The sequence below is a fragment of the Oncorhynchus nerka genome, linkage group LG21 (genome assembly GCF_034236695.1).
Source record: "Oncorhynchus nerka isolate Pitt River linkage group LG21, Oner_Uvic_2.0, whole genome shotgun sequence".
NCBI classification, from domain to species: Eukaryota; Metazoa; Chordata; class Actinopteri; order Salmoniformes; family Salmonidae; genus Oncorhynchus; species Oncorhynchus nerka.
The window spans coordinates 33,620,031-33,643,259 of record NC_088416.1 but is presented as its reverse complement, the minus strand read 5'-3'; the positions used below and the strand labels follow the sequence as shown (position 1 = coordinate 33,643,259).

At 42.9% G+C, this 23,229-nt stretch overlaps 1 protein-coding gene across 1 annotated transcript in view; it reads left to right on the top strand.

The window, feature by feature from the left end:
- The window catches only part of grin2ca (glutamate receptor, ionotropic, N-methyl D-aspartate 2Ca), a 104,757-nt gene extending 82,347 nt beyond the window's left edge, over window positions 1–22,410 (top strand). The window contains exons 6-13 of the mRNA XM_065006653.1: window positions 10,405–10,573; window positions 14,677–14,830; window positions 15,281–15,406; window positions 15,615–15,844; window positions 17,885–18,045; window positions 18,259–18,446; window positions 18,858–19,090; window positions 20,135–22,410. Of these exons, the coding sequence (XP_064862725.1) occupies window positions 10,405–10,573; window positions 14,677–14,830; window positions 15,281–15,406; window positions 15,615–15,844; window positions 17,885–18,045; window positions 18,259–18,446; window positions 18,858–19,090; window positions 20,135–21,757 (2,884 nt within the window). The 3' untranslated portion in view covers window positions 21,758–22,410. The remainder of the gene's footprint in view (window positions 1–10,404; window positions 10,574–14,676; window positions 14,831–15,280; window positions 15,407–15,614; window positions 15,845–17,884; window positions 18,046–18,258; window positions 18,447–18,857; window positions 19,091–20,134) is intronic.
- The last annotated feature ends 819 nt before the right edge of the window (window positions 22,411–23,229 follow it).

The following is a 23,229-nucleotide window of genomic DNA, read 5'->3' as shown; positions in this document are numbered from 1 at the left end:
TCAGTGTAGTGGTTTTCGGATGAAATAGGTCTGAAAAGGTCCTGATTCCTAGAGTATGCCAAAGATTAAAGTTGGCATCCCTCAGGGCTTTTGGCAAGTCTGGGTTGCCTACTATAGGCAAGTGAGAACATATTTGGGAGGAAATGCCCAGGTATTTCTTACAGTCCCTCCACGCTAGTAGGGTGCTGTAAATCACAAAGGATTTGGCTATGTTGCCCACTTCACTAAAGTTATTAATGAATATAATTGAGCTTAAGGGCAATGAACCACAGGATTGGGCTTCTATCTGAATCCACGTTGACTCTTGTCTGTTTGTGATCCATGTTAGCATGTTGCGGATTTGGGCAGACCAGTAGTACAATTGAAGGGAGGGAAGGGCAAGGCCACCTTTAGATTCGGGTTTTGATCAAGTGGAAAACTTGATCCTAGGTTTTTTATTGCCCCATATACATTTGGTGATGCTTTGGTTAGTTGTTTTGAAGAAGGAAACTGGGAGATAGCATGGGAGCATCTGAAATAAGTAGTTCAGTCTAGGGAGGACGTTCATACGGATTACATTAATTCTTCCTACTAAGCTAATTGGGAGGGAGATCCAGGTTTGGAGATTGTTCTTGATTCGATCCAGGAGTGGAAGATAATTTTCCTTAAAAAGGCTATTCAGATCTGGTGTTTTGAAGATCCCGAGGTATTGAAACCCCTGTGTTTTCCATTGGAAAGGACAAAGTGTCTTCATAGAGCTGGTGAGTGTAATATTGAGAGGGCAGACAGTGGATTTGTTAAAATTGATCTTATAACCTGAGAACTTGCCATACTGGGCAATTGTGTCTAAAATGAGAGGGAGGGATTTCTCAGGGTTGGATATGTAGAGCAAGACATCATCCGCGTAAAGCGAAATCTTGTGCTGCAGGCCACCTGCAGAAACACCCATAATACTTGGATTGCTCCTTATCAGCTCTGCCAGAGGCTCCGCCCCCAACAAGTAGAGCAGCGGGGACAGCGAGCACCCTTGTCTTGTGCCCCGCTCCAGAGGGAATCTGTCAGAGTTCAGTCCATTAGTAGTCACCATGGCATTTGGATGAGAGTATAGTGATTTGATCCATTTAATACAATTTGGGCCCATATTGAACTTTTCTAAGACTGAAAACAGAAAGCTCCACTCCATCCTGTCAAACACCTTCTCAGCATCCAGTGAAGCCAGCAGGACAGGGGTCTTTTGTGCGTTTACTTGATCAATAATATCAAAAAGACGGCGAATGTTATCAGAAGAGTATCTGTCTCTAATAAATCCAGTTTGGTCCGCTTTTATTATTTTGGGAAGAAGAGTGTTTAGTCTTATGGCGAGCAATTTGGTAATTATTTTATAGTCGAAATCCAACAAGCTTATGGGCCGGAAGGACGAGCAGGATAGGGGGTCCTTGTCCTTTTTTAGCAACACTGTAATGCGAGCTGTGTGCATTGAGTCTGGGAGAACTCCGTTTTGCAAAATCCTCCAGCATTGGCATGAAGATAGGGCTGAGCTGGGGCCAAAAAGCTTTATAGAACTCTCTGGGGAATCCATCTGGGCCTGGGGACTTATTAGGTGGCATGGAGGTAATTGCCTCCAGGATCTCCTCAGGAGTGAAGGGGAGTTGAGATCTTCCTGGTCGGTCTCTGATAGTTTAGGTAGCGAGATTCCCTCTAGGAAAGAGTGGAGTTCTGCCTCCGTGTGTTTTCTCTCAGAGGTATATAGTTTGCAGTAAAAATCACGAAAAGTTAAATTGATCTTTTTGGGTCATATGTGACCTCGTCCTCTGCTGTTCGGATAGCCATGATTGTACGCTCTGACTGCTCCTTTTTTAATTGGTAAGCAAGCAATCTACTGGGCCTATTGCTATACTCATGGTATTTCTGTTTAGTAAAGAAAACTTTTTTTTATCTCCCGAGTGTAGTCCAAATTCAGTTTGGCTTTGGCTGCTTTAAGATGACTCCAGGAAGTGCTGTCTAGGGATTGTTTATGTATTTTTTCACAGCATTCCAGCTCCTCTCAAGATCTAGCCTGTGTGCTTCCATTGCTTTTTTCTTAGAGGAAGCATATGCAATTAGATGACCTCTTAGTGTGGCTTTAGCAGCGTCCCACATTGTGGCCGGAGAAACAGGGGAATCTTTATTGTCTTGTGTGTAGTTGTCTATCCATGTAGTTACTAATGTATGGAACTCGTCATTTGATAGCATGGAGGTGTTGAATTTCCAGCTCTTTGACCTCGGGATGTTTTTGCAGAGGTCAAAGCGGAGGTGGACAAAGGCGTGATCTGAAAGTGCTATGGGTCCGATTGTACAAGTGGCTGAATTTATGAAACTCTTTGGGATAAAAATGTAATCTATACGGGAGTAGGTGTTATGGACATTAGAGTAGTATGTATAGTCCATAGATGAGCTATTATTCTCTCTCCAGATATCTATCAGCCCCATCTCTTTAGTAAGAGAGTTCAACATCTTTGCAGATCTAGGATTTGTGGTGGGGACTTGAGATGATTTGTCTAGGGTTGGGTTAAGGGTACAATTAAAATCTCCGGCCACCACACCAAAGGAGACACAATGCTCATTGAACAGGGTTATAATTTTTGACAGGAAGGCAGGAGTATCTGTGTTAGGGGCGTATATGTTTAATATAGTAATTGGTTGACCATATAGTGACCCAGTTATCAAAATAAATCTCCCCCGGATCAGATATGTTTTTGTCTATTATGAATGGAACATTTTTATGGATAAGTATGGCTGTGCCTCTACTGTTTGATTTGAAAGATGAGAAATACACCTGTCCCACCCAAGCTCTGCGGAGTTTGGCATGTTCAGCATCGCAGAGGTGTGTCTCTTGTAATAGCGCAATGTCTGCTTTTTCCTTTTTTAGAGCACATAGTATCTTTTTCCGTTTTATTGCATGCCCTAGACCATGGCAGTTCCATGTCAATAGATTTAAGGTACTAGTCATCGTCATCGAGCAGTAATCGAACTTTAGTGCAAGTCATCGCTGGGTAAAAGTGGATAGTAATTACAGCTGCGTTCACATAAAAGGAAAATAAATGGTGTACATAAAATAATAATCTCTGAACACCCCAGCCGAGTTCCCAAACAACTCGACACATCCCGTTGGATCTATTACCCCCCCCGCTCAGTCTCAATTCTGTGTTCCGAATAAAACAAAAACCGGGAACAGTTAGCAACGCACAACGTCTCCCTCTCCCCACCAAAGAAATGCCTCATCCTCTCCACCCCGCATTGAGTAAATAACACAGTTGCCCTCGTCCAGACCTCAGTAAAAGAGGGGAGAAAAATAAAATCAATAGCCCAGCCTACATATACCTCCCCCAAGGGACAAAGGGAACCCCAGGTAATAATAGCAACAACAAAAAAAAAAGAATAATAAAATAAGTTTTCCATGGATAGGATTCGCCCCTCTGCCTCGTCCAGGCGCCCCGCGTTTATGGTTATCTTGTTGTTGATGTCAGGCAATGCGTTTTCCAGGATTGTCACCTTGCCCCCTATCGCACTGAGCTGAGAGTTAATGGCATCTAATTTGGTGTTTAGTTCTGTACGTTGGGATCTCAACTCAGAGAGGATGTCTTCGACAGAGTGCGAGGTTGGCATTCGTTGTGCCTCGTGGGGGAGCGGGTTCTCTTGCTCCTGGCTAATGGCGCTAGTTTTTTCTGAAGCTAGCTTCTTCTTGGAGGCTTTTTCCGTCGCTAATACTCGAGTCCGGGTAAAAATGTCACCTGTAGTGTCGCCTTTTGTAGCCGCCATGACTTTTTCTTACTAAAGCTAAATGAGTGTGAACTTGGAATGGAGGTAAGATTAGGAATTGGAAACTACTTGTGCGGAGCTCTTAGTTCACGCGGCCATCTCGTTCAAGGGTCACGTGATCCGTCGACTCCAAGATTCTAACGGTCCAATAAATATCAAATCAAATCCAATTTTAGAAATTTTAGTTGTAGACCTTACAATGAAATGCTGACTTACAAGCCCTTAACCAGCAATGCAGTTTTAAGAAAAATAAGTGTTAAAACTTCTTTGGGATCGGTGTCCCGTCCACGGGACGGTTGAGCTAACGTTGGCTAATGCGATTAGCATGAAGCTGTAAGTAACAAGAACATTTTCCAGGCAGAAAGCTTAAATTCTTGTTAATCTAACTGCACTGTCCAATTTACCTATTAAAGTGAAAGAATACCATGCTATTGTTTGAGGAGAGAGCAACATTTTGAACATGAAAAGTTATTAATAAACAAATTAGGCACATTTGGGCAGTCTTGATACATCATTTTGAACAGAAATGCCATGGATCAGTTTAAAACTTTGCACATACACTGCTTCCATCTAGTGGCCAAAATCTAAATTGCACTTGGGCTGGAATAATACATTATGGCCTTTCTCTTGCATTTCAAAGTTGATGGTTAAAAAAATACAAAAGAACGTTTCTTTTTCCTTGTATTATATTTTTGTCATGACTTCTGCCGAAGTTGGTCTCTCTCCTTGTTCGGGCGGTCTACGTCACCAATCTTCTAGCCATCACTGATCCATTTTTCATTTTCCATTGGTTTTGTCTTGTCTTTCTTCACACCTGGTTTGAATCCGATCAATTACATGTTGCCTATTTAACCTTCTGTTTCCCATCATGTCCTTGTCGGAGATTGTTTGATTGTATGTTTGTGTATATATTGGTGTGCGACTGGTTCTTGTTCCCACTTTTATTTATTTTGTCATTTTGGTTTTGGAGTTTTGTTAAGTCTACTAAACGACTCCATTTATACCAAGTTCGATTCTCCTGCGCCTGACTTCCCTACCACCTACACACACACTATTACAATTTTACCAGCTCTATTGTGTTTTATTCTCCCACATTCCTTTCACATTCCACAAACTTCAGAGTGTTTCCTTTGAAATGGTAGAATATGCATATCCTTGCTTCAGGGCCTGAGGTCAGGCAGTTAGATTTGCGTTACGTCATTTTAGGCAAAAAAAAATTAAAGGCACGGATCCTTAAGAGGTTTTAAGTTCAAAAATAGATAAGTAAAACATTTAAATAACAAATAATTAAAGAGCAGCAGTAAAATAACAGTAGCGAGGCTTTATACAGGGGGTACCGGTATAGAGTCAATGTGTGGTGGCACAGGTTAGTCGAGGTCATTGAGGTAATATGTACATCAAGGTAGAGTTAAAGTGACTATGCATAGATAATTAACAGAGAGTAGCAGCAGCGTAAAAGGGGGGGGGACAATGCAAATAGTCTGTGGAGCCATTTGATTAGCTGTTCAGGAGTCTTATGGCTTGGGGGTAGAAAATGTTAAGAAGCCTTTTGGACCTAGACTTGGTGACCTCCGGTACCACTTGCTGTGCAGTAGCAGAGAGAACAGTCTATGACTAGGGCGGCTGGCCTCTGTAGTGCCTTGCGGTCAGCGGCTGAGCAGTTGCCATACCAGGCTTTGATGCAACCATTCTCTCGATGGTGCAGCTGTAGAACCTTTTGAGCTTTTTGAACTTTTTGAGGATCTGAGGACCCATGCCAAATCTTTTCAGTCTCCTGAGGGGGAATAGGCTTTGTCGTGCCCATGACAGTGGACCATGACAGTTTTTTGGTGATGTGGACACCAAGGACCTTGAAGCTCTCAACCTGCTCCACTACAGCCCCGTCGATGAGAATGGGGGCGTGCTCGGTCCTCCTTTTCCTGTAGTCCACAATCATCCCCTTTGTCTTGATCACATTGAGGGAGATATGATCATACATTTCATATATGCTATCGGGAAAAAAATATTTGGGTTGTGTAAATGAAGGCCTTGGAAAATGAAAAAAGTATTATTTCAAAGAACAAAGTATATTAATTTCATTAGTTTATGTTTACTGTAGGATATCTGTTGAGCTCCTGGAACAGTGGTTATCCTTGGAAAAAGTGATAATTTGAAATAGAGCTCATGTCTCCAAATGCTTAAAACTTTTTACCTGCATGTGACTCTTAAAAGTCAAGTATGGAATGGGGGATGACTTCAAAAATGGCAGAGATATTTCAATTTTGAATTCGTATGGAGTCAAAATGACTCACTTCCAAGCAAACTGGGAAAATTTCCAGAACATTAGCGAAGATTCCCTTTAAGATCCAGTTAGGGTTGATAACAATCAAAAATAGTTTTATGAATGTTTTTTATATATTTATACAATTTTATGTTATAAAATAAACATCATTGTAATGTTCTCCTAACATTCACTAAAATGTTGTGAACAGCATATGGAACAACCACCACAGAACATTCTCCAAAAGTTCTCATTACGTTTCCAGGTAATGTAATAACACAATGTACCAGTAATGTTTTCCCAGGAAACCAAAATTGGTTCGATGAAATTTCCCAGAATATTTGTTAGGTTGCGGTAAATGTTCTCATAACACAAAAACTGTCCAGTCGTGCTGATGATTATACAATGTTTGTATAAAATATTCACCTGATGTTGCAAGAATTTTCCCAGAAAACATTTAGTCTGTTCTTTAAAGGTTCCCAGTATGTTTCATTAGGTTGTGGGAACAGTCTGGTGGTAACATTGTGGGGATATGACAAGAGAGAGGTTCCCAAAACACTAAAACCGTCCATTTGTGCTGACATTCAGATAATGTTTATATCCGGTTGCACAAAACATTACTTTGATGTTGCAACAATGTCGACAGAACAGCCTTTCTGACTTGTTTAAAGGTTTCCAGAACATTTAATTCGGCTGTTGGAACAGTGTGGATACGTTACAAGAAACAGGTTCCTAAAACACAAAATATGCTCAGTTGTGATGACATTCATACAATGCTTAAGTAAAGGTTTCACAGGACATTCACTGAATGTTGCAAGAACATTTTTGTGATATATTGTCACGTCGTGTATGTAGGTGGCAGGGAAGTCAAGTGCAGGTGAATTAAACATGGTACAAATGGAGTATTTTAATAACTTAAAACATAAACTCCAAAACCAAAGTCCATAATAAAATAAATGTGGGTACAAGAACCCGTCGCACAACAATCCATGAAACATGAACATAACAACAAACAATCTCTGACAAGGACATGAGGGGAAACAGAGGGTTAAATACACAACACTAAATGAATGGGATTGGAACCAGGTGTGTAAGAAGACCGGACAAAACCAATGGAAAATGAAACATAGATCAATAATGGCTAGAAGACCGGTGACGTCAATCGCCGAGCACCGCCCGAACAAGGAGAGGCATCGACTTCGGCAGAAGTCGTGACATATATTCACGAAGGTTGCGCAGAACATTCCCACAATGTTGCATAATTTTCAAATAAGTCAGTTTTTATGATGTTCATGCAATATATACACAGTACCAGTCAAAAGTTTGGACACGCCAAATCATTCAAGGGTTTATCTTTATTTCTACATTGTAGAATAATAGTGAAGACATCAAAACTATGAAATAACACATATGGAATCATGTAGTAACCAAAAAAGTGTTTAAAAATCTAAATATATTTGAAATTCTTCAAAGTAGCCAACCTTTGCCTTGATGACAGCTTTGCACACACTTGGCATTCTCTCAACCAGCTTCATGAGGTAGTCACCTGGAATGCATTTCAATTAACAGGACTTCCTTGTTAAAGTTCATTTGTGGAATTTCTTTCCTTCTTAATGCGTTTGAGCCAATCAGTTGTGTTGAGACAAGGTTGGGGTGGTATACAGAAGATAGCCCTATTTGGTAAAAGACCAAGTCCATATTATTGCAAGAACAGCTCAAATAAGCAAAGAGAAACGACCATCCATCATTACTTTAAGACATGAAGGTCAATCAATCCGGAACATTTCAAGAACTTTGAAAGTTTCTCCAAGTGCAGTCGCAAAAACCATCAAGCGCTATGATGAAACTGTGATGAGGACAGCCACAGGAAAGGAAGATCCAGAGTTACAGAGTTCACAGAGTTCAAGCAACAGAGACATTTCTACATCAACTGTTCAGAGGAGACTGTGTGAATCAGGTGTTCATGGTTGAATTGCTGCAAAGATACCACTACTAAAGGACACCAATAATAAGAAGAGACTTGCTTGGACCAAGAAACACGAGCAATGGACATTAGACCCATTGAAATCTGTCGTTTGGTCTGATGAGTCCAAATTTGAGACTGTATTTATCAAGGCACAAGGTGAGACCCAAATGCAGACACAGGAGCCAGGTGGTTGGAATCTTACAATTTTTATTAATTCAAAGGGGTAGGCAAGAGAATGTCAGGCAAAAAGGTCAAAACCAGATCAGAATCCAGGAAGTACAGAGTGGCAGACAGGCTCATGGTCAAGGCAGGCAGAATGGTCAGGCAGGCTGGTACAAAGTCCAGAAACAGGCAAGGGTCAAAACCGGGAGGACTATAAAAAGGAGAATGCAAAAAGCAGGAGAACAGGAACACCGCTGGTTGACTTGGAAACATACAAGACGAACTGGCACAGAGAGACAGGAAACACAGGGGTAAATACACTGGGGAAAATAAGCGACACCTGGAGGGGGTGGAGACAATCACAAGGACAGGTGAAACAGATGAGGGCGTGACAGTATTGTAGGCTCACTACAAGGTAATACATGGCATTTTAATTGAATTCATAGGGCATTTGAAGAGTGTTTATCATACAAAGACAACCATATTTTTTACACTTAATTTGATGACAAAATGCACATTATTTCACTTGAACAACATTTAATCATACAAATACAACCATATTTTACAAGTACTATGAAGAGGATGGGAACATTTTTAAACAACTCAGAAATTGTGTTCTGTGTCCTGATTGACTATATTAGACTGAAACCCCCCACAATACCACAGCTATCTCCTGGTGGCACATGGTTAATTATTTGGCTACAAGATTGCAGGTTCAATCCCACATTTTCTTTAACCACGTTTCCTTTAAAAAATATGTTGAAATTGAGGCTCAGATATAATCTACTAAAAGTTATTGTCACGACTTCTACCGAAGTCGATGCCTCTCCTTGTTCAGGCGGTGTTCGGCGGTCGACATCGCCGGTCTTCTAGCCAATGCCGATCCATTTTTCATTTTCCATTTGATTTGTCTCGTTTTCCCACACACCTGGTTCTCATTTCCCTCATTATGTGTTGTGTATTTAACCCTCTGTTTCCCCCATGTCTTTGTGTGGTATTGTTTATCTGTTTTCATGTATGCGCACGTTAGGCTGGTTGCGCTGGGTTATGTTCAACCCGTATTTTTATTTTGTGCTTGTTTGTGCCGTGTACTTTTGGTTCGCCAAATAAAAGGCTCCAGTTCGCTACCAAATATCTGGAAAATGGATCGGCAATGGCTAGAAGACAGGCGACGTCGACCGCCGAACACTGCCCGAACAAGGAGAGGCATCGACTTCAGCAGAAATGACAGATATTGTCTTTATTTTGCAAAAAATGTATAAATCCAACAGAAATGCAGAATTTAGAATAACCGTAAAAAAAATGTAACGTTGTGTAAAAATTGACCGTTCAACTTTTCAAAAACACATCCAATATAATTCCTATTTTGAGACGCTTCCCATGGTCCCCCTGCCCTATTTTCACGATCTGAAAAGCAAACGATATCCTAGATCAGCACTCATAGTCTTGGATACTTTGTAAATAAGTACGCAGCATATAAAGAGAATGGGTGATGTGATGGTGTATAACCCAGCTACCAGTATGTCCCTGGCTTAGTCACGTCTCAGACTAAAAAGGAAGAATGGAAATCCTGACTGACCACACTGCCATGGCTACAGTCGTGCAAAAAAGTATTTAGTCAGCCACCAATTGTGCAAGTTCTCCCACTTAAAAAGATGAGAGAGGCCTGTAATTTTCATCATAGGTACACTTCAACTATGACAGACAAAACGAGAAAAAAAATCCAGAAAATCACATTGTAGGATTTTTTATTAATTTATTTGCAAATTATGGTGGAAAATGAGACAAGCACAACGACAGGTGAAACAGATCAGGGTGTGACAATGTTGGCGCTGAGTTCAGATAAACATTCAAACGAAAAAGTAATGAATAACAATGAATTAATTACCCACAATGTTCCCACCAGACTGTTCCCACAACCAAGGGAAACATTCTGGGAACCTTTAAAGAACAGACGAAATAGGTTCTAGCAACGTTCTTGCAACTTCAGGTGAATGTTTCTTGCACCCTAAAAGAAACATTGTAGAATTGTCTGCACAACTGGACACTTTTTGTGTTTTGGGAACAGATCTTTTCTTATGGCCCCACAATGTTCTCACCAGATTGTTCCCACAACCTAAAAAAAAATCTGAGAACCTTTAAAGAAGAGATTAAATGCGTTCTAGGAATGTTCTTGCAACATTGGGCAAATGTTTTATACAAACGTTCTAGTGTATTTTTTTGTCCTCTGTCTCCCCAGTATTGTAGGTCATACTGAGCCCTACACCAAACTGTGCTGTAAGGGTTTCTGCATAGACATCCTGAAGAAGCTGTCCCGCACCACCAAATTCTCATACGACCTCTACCTGGTCACCAACGGGAAGCACGGCAAGCTGGTCAGAGGCAGTTGGAACGGCATGATCGGAGAGGTAAGGAGATGATGGTTATTCTAACAAGCATTATAATTAGCCACCTGCTAAAAAGTTAGCATATTAAATACATTAGATTTAGCCAATAAAATTGAAGAATAATACAAACCTTTTATTTCCATTATATAGACATACCCAAAAGTAATTATTTTTCATGAGATGGCCATAAACAATAACTAGTACTGCTGCATAGTTCTAGTAATGTCTGGCACTCACCTTTCTGGTAAAAATATGTTATAAATTGCTGAGGTGTACCCGATTTTGAGGACAAGCTCAAGTATATAGTACAAATCTTTTTTTCCCCTAATCATCAAAAGTGGGAGAATAGGGCTTGAAATGACTGAAATGCTTTCTAAATATAGTAACAAGGAAATTATAAATGACTTACTATAAGATTTCACATTTCCTATAACTGTAAAATAAATATGATCAATTAGCTCCATTTCATATAACTGATGACAGAGCATTTTCTGCCTCCTCTGAGCTCAGAAACACGATTCAAAAGTGGTCGTGTTTCAATTCTTGACATTGGTGATTTAGGTTTATGTTTATCAGACCTCATGATAAGACCCAGATGCAGACAGTTTGAAGTAACAAACATGTATTACAAAAACAGGGGGCAGGCAAATGATAGGTCAAGGTCAGGCAGAGGTCAGTAATCTAGAGCAGGGTCCGAAAGGTACAGAACGGCAGGGAGGCACAGGGTCAGGGCAGGCAGAGGTCAGTAATCTAGAGCAGAGTCTGAAAGGTACAGAACGGCAGGCAGGCTCAGGGCAGGCAGAGGTCAGTAATCTAGAGCAGAGTCTGAAAGGTACAGAACGGCAGGCAGGCACAGGGTCAGGGCAGGCAGAGGTCAGTAATCTAGAGTAGAGTCTGAAAGGTACAGAACGGCAGGCAGGCTCAGGGTCAGGTCAGGCAGAGGTCAGTAATCAAGAGCAGAGTCTGAAAGGTACAGAACGGCAGGGAGGCTCAGGGTCAGGGCAGGCAGAGGTCAGAAATCTAGAGCAGAGTCTGAAAGGTACAGAACGGCAGGCAGGCACAGGGTCAGGGCAGGCAGAGGTCAGTAATCTAGAGCAGAGTCCGAAAGGTACAGAACGGCAGGCAGGCACAGGGTCAGGGCAGGCAGAATGGTCAAAACCGGGGGGAAAAGAAAACAGGGACTAGAGAGAAAACAGGAGTACAGGAAACCGCTGGTAGGCTTGACGAGACAAACTGGCAACAGACAAACAGAGAACACAGGTATAAATACATATAATGGGGAAAATGGGCGACACCTGGAGGGGGTGGAGACAAGCACAAAGACAGGTGAAACAGATCAGGGTGTGACAATGTTGGTGCAGATAAACAGATCAACATTAAAAAGAAAAAGTAATCAATAACAATAAATTAATTGCCCTTAATAAAAACAAATAGTTATTATGGTCCAAATCCAAATAAAGGGAAACTAGACTATAGTGTAGGGTTGCAACATTTCAATAAATTCCCTGGTTTTCCCGAAATCCCATTGGTGTATTTTCAGATTCAGGAGGGAATAAGCAGGAAATCTGGAATCCTCTCCAACCATAATTTCTGGAATACCAGGGACGTTTTCCAGAAGGAACTTGTTGAAAGTTCATTCTTCTTGCTGACCGTGTTCGGGAAGAGTTTGAGGTTACAACATTAGTTTTCAGGGAAGTATTGTTCTCACTGGGGCATTGGCCACAGTAGCACCGGTAACGGCTGACATAATGCCAGGCAGAGTGCCTGGACTGTAAACCCACTGGCGAGTCCATCAGCATGTTAAACATTACAGTTGTTTTGGGGAAAACGTCAGTAGAGGTTATTAAGAGGAGATATCATACTGCGGGGAAGGGAGGGAGGATCTGCCAGGGGTTGAACAACAGGACTGACTCTGACTAGACTAGCAACAACCTTTATATAGGGTTATCAGCTTCACAACCACTGGCATGACGCAGTTTCTCTGGATCTCTGCAAGGTCTATGCAGCTGCATGCCTATCTAATCAATGATAGGCTTTCTGTGGTGCCAGGGTTTAGCTTTGCATTAGCTAATGGATACATGTTTATTGGTAGGCCTATTTGGTCATTATCTTCTCATGTTAAGCTTAACATTTCACAAAGCTACACACGGAGTCGCAATGCTGTAATATTGAGACTGCTGGCTCGTGGCAATAATGTATTTACAGTAATTACATTTGGAAATTCAACCATTGCAGATTGTTAAATAAATATTAGATGCAACAGCATACTAATCAGCTACCAATAGATTGTTTTGAAATATACAACTATCTTGTATAGGCTACCTTAACCTGCATGACATAAGACGTCCTCGCGCTCTCTGCCAGATTAGATAGAAAGTTGTGCATGAAACCAGACTAACAATGCCAAACAATACAGTCTGTCCACCCTGAAAACACTTACTAAGCTTACTAGGGATTGTTTCATTATGCAGTGTACTATCTATAGCTATATACCGTCTTTAGCTGCTATTTATAAACGTTTTTAAAAAATGACACATCAAATAGCCTAACAATAGTAAAATAAGTTGTCGGTTTGAGGATAAATTCAGTCACTCTTTATTGTTGAACTCAGCGGGTTTTGTCTGGCTAATAGACTACACAATTGGGCTGCAATATTCAAGGTAAATTTCATTTAATCAATTAAATTGACCTTGATTCTGTCCTGAACCTGGTGTCCTGAAGTCCTCATTTTCTGTCTGTAAATGTTTTCAACACAGACTGTAGGTCCAGGTTGCGGGCCCGACTGTTTTTCTGTACTGAATATTGCCAGCACAGTATTTCCAACCTAAGACTGTCAGGAAAGACAGCTGCACACAATTTAAACTTAGTCTTGAACGATGCAGGCCAAGATATACCCGAGATAAGGGACTCTTGATATTGTAGCCACACAAGTAAAACGCCAATTCACCAGTATGAACGAAGTTGCAAACAATTTTTTTTGTTCAAGCCCTCAAGAACTGTTGTCTGCTAAAGACGATCATCTGTTTGCATCTGCCAATTTATTGACCGTCCTGTATCCAGACGACCTGTCCCCAGAGGTTCCTATACAGATCATCTCTTTTAAGCATTAGGCTCTCGGTCTGATATGTGCTGAGTAAGTGCCACTCGTTGCAATGGCGCTGTCGTAGCCTTGACCACCACATTTGTCACGACTTCCACCCAAGACGGCTCCTCTCCTTGTTTGGGCGGCGTTCGGCAGTCGACGTCACCGGCTTTCTAGCCGTCGCCGATCCACTTTTCATTTTCCTTTTGTTTTACACACCTGGTTTCAACTCCCCAATTACATGTTCATTATTTAACCCTCTGTTTTCCCCATGGTTTTTGTGCGTGTTCGATTATTGTAAGTTCGGTCCGATGTTTGTGGGCATGGTGTTACTTCATGTATTTAGAAATTTTGACTAAAGTTCCTTTTGTTACTCATCTCTGCTGTCCTGTGCCTGACTCCTCTGCACCAGCTACACCCAGATCCTTACAACATTTGTTCACTGAAATCCCCTTATACCTTTAATCAGTTTATTACATTGTTTTCACTTTTTCAGTCACATTCCTGAAAAATGTAAAAGGTTTATGAATTACGTTTTGGAGGGTTACTGTCAAAATGATGACATCAATGACAGGCGCATGGACCCCCATGGCTCGTGGGCCCCCTGCTTTGCGGGGGTATCTGGTATGCCAGTGTTTACAATGCACAATTGCTGCTGGTAACACTGTCACCCGGAGCCAGGGACTTATGTAACAGGTATTAGGTCTATGCTATATGCAACAATATCTAATGGATTAGGAATTAGGATTGATATTGTATGATGGATGACATTGCATGAATGGGTGGGTAGATGCCACGGGCTGTTATCTGCATCTGTCTGGATGGGTTGTGTAGTATATCAGGGATAATACTGTACACACTGTGTATCACCTACAGGGATTTAAGTCTTGCATATCAATGTTGATAGATAAAATGAATCAAACAGGTCAACAGGGGGCATCACTAATCCCACCTACTACAGTGTTCGATTTATTACAGATCATGGAACATATAGACTGTAGACTTTCTATGTCATAAAAATGTCCTCTTCCGTTCTCCCTAGGTGGTATACAAGCGGGCGGACATGGCCATTGGCTCGCTGACCATAAACGAAGAGCGCTCAGAAATTATTGACTTCTCCGTGCCGTTTGTGGAGACGGGGATCAGTGTGATGGTCGCCAGGAGCAATGGGACCGTCTCACCCTCTGCCTTTCTTGGTGAGCATGTTTAACCTGCTCATGTAAACAAACAAAACGTTTCTCTACAGAGATAACAAATGACTTGGCTTAAAAAAGCTTGTTTTACCATCTGAAAACAGAGATGGCAAATAGTACTTTCTCTGGACAGAGTTTAGAACTCACAACTGAATATATCGTACAACAAGGTACCTCACGCTACAGAAACAGGAGAAAGGCTTCATCTCCTATGAGTGGTTCGACTCGCAAAAGACAAGGCTCGTTCAAGGCTACGCTACTTACTTTAATACTTCTTAAAGAGCATCCCTTTCAGAAGCTGCTGACAATGTGCTACTTTGGCAATACAATACCACGTTGTCCTTGCCATTATCTAGCAAGCAGCTGTCAGAGCACATGGTTTCAACATTTGCCAGAAAGATGTTCTGATTCTTCTATAGGTGTTCTGATTCCTCTCTCCCTCCTCCTCTATAGAGCCCTACAGTCCGGCGGTGTGGGTGATGATGTTTGTGATGTGCTTAACGGTGGTAGCTGTCACAGTGTTTATCTTTGAGTACTGCAGCCCTGTGGGGTACAACCGGAGTCTGGTGAGCGCCAAGGGTGAGTGTCAGCTCCGACCACCTTTCCCTCTACCTCTACCCTCCCGTATCAGCAAAGGTAGAAAGTCACGGAAAAGTAGGTTGAAAGAACTCTATATTATATCACAGAAAATATTAAATTACATTGAAATGGAATGCAAACGCATGTTATATACGCCCTCTCTGAATCCCTTCTGTCTTTACCACAACCACCATCCTGCCTTCTCCAGATCCCGGAGGCCCCACCTTCACTATTGGGAAGTCTGTGTGGCTGCTGTGGGGCATCGTCTTCAACAACTCTGTTCCAATTGAGAACCCCAAGGGCACCACCAGCAAGGTCATGGTCCTGGTATGGGCCTTCTTCGCTGTCATCTTCCTGGCCTCCTACACTGCCAACCTGGCAGCCTTCATGATCCAGGAGCAATACACTGACACAGTCTCTGGACTGAGTGACAAAAAGGTAGGAGGATTCATCAGTCATTGGTAATTCTGTCTGTGTTCAGTCTATGAAAGGGGGGGTGGGATGATGGACATGCTGTAGTGTTTGATGTTAGGCTTAGGCAAAATATAGAGTGGCCTATTTTTGATGAGCAAACAGTGCCTGGCTGTTTGAGAGAATACAAATAACCACGACAGAGCCTCAATGTCATGACTGTGACTTTTTCCACTCATACTAAAAACATAATAGGATTCCCAGCGTCTGTGGTGAAATTAAATTAGATCCCTGAAGTCTTTAGGTATGATGTCTGTGAAAATCCCCTGGATTGTATTACACCAGTGGATTTGCCAAGCTGCCAGTGATTATATATTCTAGTATTAACTTATGCATATTTGTGTGGCCTGTGGAGGTGCTCTACACCAGTATTGACAAGGAAATCCATGTTAAAACTTCAGTCTTTGATTTGTGGACTCTCTTCTTTAAGGCACTGAGGGATTAGAGAGGCATTTGAGGGAAAAGACCAAGCTGTCCACTGCTCATTAGAATTCCGGGAACTCATTTAATATTCTTCCCACATAATCCATTAGCTCTACTTTGTGAAAAAAAGACGATAACCCATAAAGTGTCTTTTGATAGTGAGTCTACAGATCAACCAGGGCAGAATCCACAGAAGCTCAGAGAGAATAGACAGACTGGACACGGCAGGTGGAACATTTCAATTGAGCTGTATGATCTCTTTCAAACAAGAGGCTTGTACGGAATACAAATTGGTTAAAGGACAGTAACTGGTGTTTATGTAGTGACAGAGGATTGTTTCTCCTCCTGGGACTGTTCACTTCAGAGGCATGGAGTCATGCATGGACAAGACCTTGCCATTTCCTCAGAGTGACATCATGTACAGACAGGCACCTCCCTCTTTAGACCCTGTCTGTGCTAGTCTCTCCTTTCTGTACAAGCTGTCAGATGTTAACAGATTTTTGTAAGAATCCTATACACTTAACTTTGGCCAGCTAGACTCAAGCTCTATGGGTCAACCATCATCCATGCTTTTAGTCAGGGTTTTCATTGCTTCCCAACAGGCATTTACAACACAGAGCATTGCATGACATCCTGTGCCTGGGGGCACTATCACACTGCTACAGCATTCCCTCATTCACATAGCAGCAACCTTGGTCTGTTGGGTGAGATGAGGAACACAGGCTGAGTATCCTAATGCAGCCAGTGTACAGGATACAGGACAAATGGGAACGAGGACAACACTCTGTCATCTCTCCAGCTCCTCCACCAGACAGCAGTGAGACGTGGGATGCATAAGACTGGCACCAAGGGTCTCATTAATTCATGTGAAATGGCTCAGAGGACATTTCTCTCATTCTGACAAGCCAAGGTTACTAGCAATTATCGCTCACTGGAGTATTTGCGTTAATGAACAAGTACAATTTATTTTCAGTATATTGCACAGTCAGGGTATTTAAATGAACATGGTCCACTCTGCGTCAAAGGGGCATGGCAAAATAAAGAGAAATTAGGAGTTTTTATTACAGTCAAGGGGGATGAAGTCATTCTCTAATTCTCTGGAAAGTATGGCCTGGACTTAATTTATGTTCATTGTGCCCTCTAATCGTCGAATTGAGAGAGAAATTATAGAGGGTAACCTTAGCTGACCACTTAATTGAGTGAACAGCACTGGAGGGTACAGGCAGATATCAAAGAGACAGTGGTCTAGTGTAGTCAAGGACAAGGTGATCAGTGTCATTGTGTTAGTTTCTTTGAGGTTTATATTCATGCCTCTGGGTTTGCCTGGCATATCATATACACTCTTAGAAATAAAGTGCTATCTACAACCTAAAAGGGTTGAGACATCAGATCTTAGGAGAGGGTGGACATTTTTTTGTATTACTTAATATGGAAGTATGTCAATGTATTTGATATTTTAAATTAAAAAAAAAAAAAAAGATTTAATGAATAGTGCATGTATTCTTCCTAGACATGTTGGGTATCCTGTTCAAAATGTTTCTTGTTCCTGCATTTATAATTCAAACTTCTACATCACCCAAACAGTTCCAGAAGCCACAGGAGCAGTATCCACCGTTTCGTTTTGGTACGGTCCCAAATGGAAGCACAGAGAGGAACATCCGGAGCAACTACCCTGAGATGCATGCCCACATGGTCAAATACAACCAGAAGGGTGTGGAGGACGCCCTCAACAGCCTCAAATCAGGGTAACACTCTGTAAATAATCATTATACACAGTCAGTGACAGAAAACAGACATCAGCATAACACATTCTTAAATGTCTAAGCAAATATTGTATGTTTGATGAAATTATAATTCATTAGATAAGTTATTACATGGTATTTAAATAGTAATTAAAAATACATTTGTCTATCATTGCATTTCCCCACAAGATAAATCCCTATTGTTATTATCTATAGGAAACTGGATGCCTTCATCTATGACGCTGCTGTGCTGAACTACATGGCAGGTAAAGACGAGGGCTGTAAGCTGGTGACCATCGGCAGTGGGAAGGTCTTTGCCACCACTGGCTACGGCATCGCCTTGCAGAAGGAGTCCCGATGGAAACGTCCTATAGACCTGGCCCTGCTCCAGTTCCTAGCGGATGGTAAATTACAATTAACCCTGTGTGGAGTGGGATGGGTGGCTAACTGTAAATCTTAGCTGTACTTATCCTTTTAGGTCCCAAATACTCCCAAATTTGCTAAACTGGTAAACTGCCCATTAATGATAAAAATGCGTAACTCACACAAGTACGCTTGTATAGGCCCGCAGAGCCTCGAGATTAGAAAAAACTCAACTTTAATGAAAATACTGGCGTACATTGCACGATGGACCACTCAGAGATACTGTAACAGAGTTGACTGTGATCCAGGGAACAACAAGTGTAAAATGCTGAGTCAGGGTATATCGAGGGGAGTGATGAGGGTGTGAGATTGGCATTGACACACAATGACAACAACCGGCGCAAGAGTGTTTTAATGAACACCTTCAAGCCTCTCTGTGTTCTGTTCTGCAGGTGACACACAGAAGCTGCAGACGGTGTGGCTCACAGGGATCTGTCGTAACGAGAAGAAGGAGGTGATGAGCAGTAAGCTGGACATAGACAACATGGCGGGCGTCTTCTACATGCTGCTGGTGGCCATGGGGCTCAGTCTCCTGGTGTTCAGCTGGGAACATCTGCTCTACTGGAAGCTGAGACACTCTGTACGCAAGTCTGAACGCCTCGACTTCCTGCTCGCCATCAGCAGGGTAGGTGTGGCTGACCCTTCTTCCGAGGGACAGGTGTGGAAAGGGTACATAGGCCTAATCTATAGAGATGTACACACTGAGGCATGTCTTAGATTGCGAAGGCCTTGGGTTCTGCAGAGAATGTGGTCCAATCACCATGGGAAAGTTGATCTGTTAATCTAAGGTACAAAACCGTTTTTTATAGTAATGAGTTCCATAAAGAAATGACATACAGTGTAAGCAACAATTCAATGAAAGCAACAACGACATCATTTGCAAAGTCTAAGAAACCATAAAATGTGTTGTTTCTCTTTTCACAAACACAGCAGAAAATGTTCTACTTCCTGACCATAAAGTTCTGTCTTTCTTAGATTTTTGCCTCACAGTAACACTTGGGAAATATTGGTAATGCGCTAAGTCAAAGCTGTACATGATCAGGATATTTCAAGGGCACTAAAATAAAAATGATGCAAAAATAAAATGAGTAAAAAGCCATAAAATGACTTTATGGAGACTGTGCAATACTGTTACGGTCCTGATCTGTCTGAATTTAAATAGGCCCATTAACAATCCATCTCAGTGGTGAGGTGAGATTAAGCATTCTAGACTGAGACCCAATTTCAAAGTAAAATAAAGCCGTCCAAATAAAAATTGGAAAACTAATTTAGCAAGTGCATGGTCAGCTGCTGCTTTTTCATTTACGGTCTTGCATAGTTTGTGTGTTTAACACCGACCTGAATGCATACAAGCTTTCAAAACAAATTGTCTATAAACTATTTTGGACAATCCTGAATCTAATTTGGCTTTCACACTTCTCTGTGTAATTGTCTTCACTTCATTGGTCAGACAGGTTAATGGAAATTGTATTTGCACAAAGTGAATGTTATCAACACAAGCAATAATGTTTTCTAAAGTCATGATTAGACACAATAGCCAAAGATAATTAACACCTGTGGGATTTAATCTTGTCAAACTTTGTGTAGGGTGAGAAATGTGGATCTGTTCCAAAACCTGACAAGGCTTTTTGATGGATGCTAATCTCTTCCTCCTTCGCTATCTCTGCAGGGAATCTACAGCTGCTTCAACGGTGTGGAGGACTCTGACCGCAACGGAAACCTGCAGAACCCTGACGTCACCACCAACTACACCCAGGCCAACATGCTGAAGATGCTGCAGACAGCCAAGGACATCGTGACCTCGACCAGAGTGGAGAACTCCCTGGACAATGCCACCAAGACCATAGAGAGCTGGAGCCGGCGAGGAGCCGACAATGTGCGGGTTGGCCTGCCGCCTCGGGTGGCAACCACTATAGACATGGGCCACAGCCGCCTGCCCTACATCTCCAGCATCACGGACAACCACTCGCCCTATCCCCAGAGGGCGCTCGCTTCCACCTTCCCCATCCACTACTCGGACAGCGCCACCCAGCCCCTGCTGGACAAATCCAGGGTGGTGACGCGGCCTACCCCACTACGCTACACCCTTCCGGCCCGTGGCAGCCACCACTTCTACGAGAGAACCCTACCCATCTCCAGCCTCAGCAGCCCCCACATCGCCATGAGGGACCCTGCTCCCCCCAGCACCTCCAGTCACAACCCACACCCCAGCAGCAGGCTGTATGTGGAGAGCCAGCCCCGGCACCCCACCTCCCCATTTGTCCCCTACAGAGAGTTCCAGGTGCCTGACATCTATGTGGAACACCACAAGGGGCCCCTGGGACGGAAGTTCAGCTACCCCCCTGACCACATGGGCAGGAAGAAGAGGTCCCACAGCTACGTGTTTTCTGAGGCCCAAGACACCAGGGGGAGGAACGACTATGATGAGCCAACCTCCTGTCTGGCTGAGCTGAGGGCCAACCACCTCCTGAACAACCATGCCCCTTCTGCATCAACCATGGCCTGCATGGGGGGCCATTACCCCAGCGGCAGCGCCAGCTGCAACTCCTGCATGAAGCCCTACCTGGAGCCTGAAATGGAGGATGTGCCCTTGCTGGGGAAGGACAAGGTCAACCGCCGGGCCTCTTTTCTCAAGGCCTCCTGGAGCAGTGACAGGATCCGCCAGCTGGGCGAGAAGCCCTCCACCTCCACTATGCCTGACCTGTTCCCTCGCGTAGTGGTGGCCAACCCCAAGCCCCACAAGCTGTATGGCAGCCAGGGGAACAACCTGTGCTACCCCCTGGCCGCTGAGCCTGCCTACCTAGACCCGGCTCATATGCGTTCCTACCCCTACAAGCAGCAGAAGCTCAAGTGCTCCCAGTCCACCCGGCTACCATCCTACAGGGAGGCTATCCTGCAGAACGCAGCCGCCTTGCGGCGCTCTTCCTCCACTGTGGTGCACAGACACTACTCCACCTACCTGAACTCCTACACAGACCTGCCTGTATACGTGGGGCCACTGACCCAGGGGCCCGGGCCGTTCTACGACAAGGACATGTGCCACTTGTTCCCCTGTGCAAGCCACTGCCCTAACAACAATGCCCTTGTGCCCCGTATGGGGGACCGACAGGTGGTGTACCAGAACAATATGTTTGGGGGCTACGAGGGCGCGGTGGGGCGGTCGCGAGAGGAGCCCCCCCTGCCCGGGTCTGGGAGCAGGGATCGGAGGGAGGTCCTGGTGGCCAGAAGAGTCAACAGTCCCTATGTGCCAAAGACCTGGGGCAGGGTATCCAGTCTGGAGTCTGAGGTCTGAGCCCTCCCCCTCCATATCTTCAGGCTGATGGACTATCCCTCCCTCTGGGGAGGGGAAAGCCTACCTGGGGCCTCCCCCTTAGCCATTGGTTTAGGCAAAAACGAATGAATTAGCTACCAACATGGATGACTTGAGTGTTTACTCAGTGCAATAATATCCTTGGCGGATGGAAGGAAGTAGAGGACATTGAAAGGCTGTTACTGCTGGGACATTGTCAAGTAAACATTAAATGATAAGAAAAGAAAAGAATGTTGAATAGTATTTAATACCTTCAAATTTAACCTGTTGATTGTTATTTAAAATATTTTTAAATGCTGTCTTGCTGTGAGAGAGAGAGACCTGGATGACAATACACTAGCCGCTCACACAGTTTAGACACATTTTACTTTTCTCTTCAATCATTTCGGTATCCTTCCATTTAAATTTAGACACATAAAAAGAGAATACTTTTGTTATCAAACCACAGAAATGTCTTCCACGACTTTTGTAAGTCCAGGAGCTCTAGGGAAAGCTGTCTAAGGCTTTTTGGCTCCGGTGGTCACTGATATAATTTGACTTGGATTTTAAAAGGGAAAATGTTTAATTATCATCTGTATTTCCATTGTTACTCTACACTTTAATAAATGACAAGGCCACTTCAAGGCCCTTTTGGAATTGTCTATATTTTCCTTTTCTGAGTAAAACTCCACATATGGTCTGTAATGCCAGCAGAATGGAAATAGCAGGTCAGGTCCCAGGACTCTAGATGTTTGTCTGCTTCAGTTCATTAAGTGGGCCACCTCTGTTGACTCATCCAGAAAGGTCACTGGATATCAGATCCACTAGACAGCGCTGTGTTCAGTTCACATGCCAACAATAGGGCAGACAAGTCAGCTACAGCTCCTTAAAAGACAAGAACACATTTGTATTTTACTAACACCCTACATAATCTGTTCAGAAACTGTGATATGTCATCAATCTATCAAATCACTGTATTATTCTGCTGAACATCATAAATACATTTAAAAAAGATGGAATAGAAACATGTTCAGTTAGGTAACAAATCCAAACAGAGGCTTTGAATTGTCTATATGACCAGGATGGCCATGCTATTGTCTGAGCAGTGATACCTGTGACTGTAAATCTTCCCTCAGGGCTCATCATGGGATTCCAATGACATTAGCCCATCAGTGATTCTGCCAAGTCGCGCACACACACACACACTTTCACACTGGCTTCAAAGGGTGGTGTTCATCAACACCTCACTTTACTTACTTACCAATGACTAGGGGGAGCTTTAGCACACTAATAAGGGATCATTTCACCTGGATTCACCTGGTCAGTCTACACCATCGAAAGAGCAGGTGTTATTAATGTTTTGTACATTCAGTATATATAACATTTTTTGCTTGTGTATTCTACTATTCTAACCCTCAACATTAAGTTGAGACCACGACTGAGTCTCCGCCCATATAAACTCAGCAAAAAAAGAA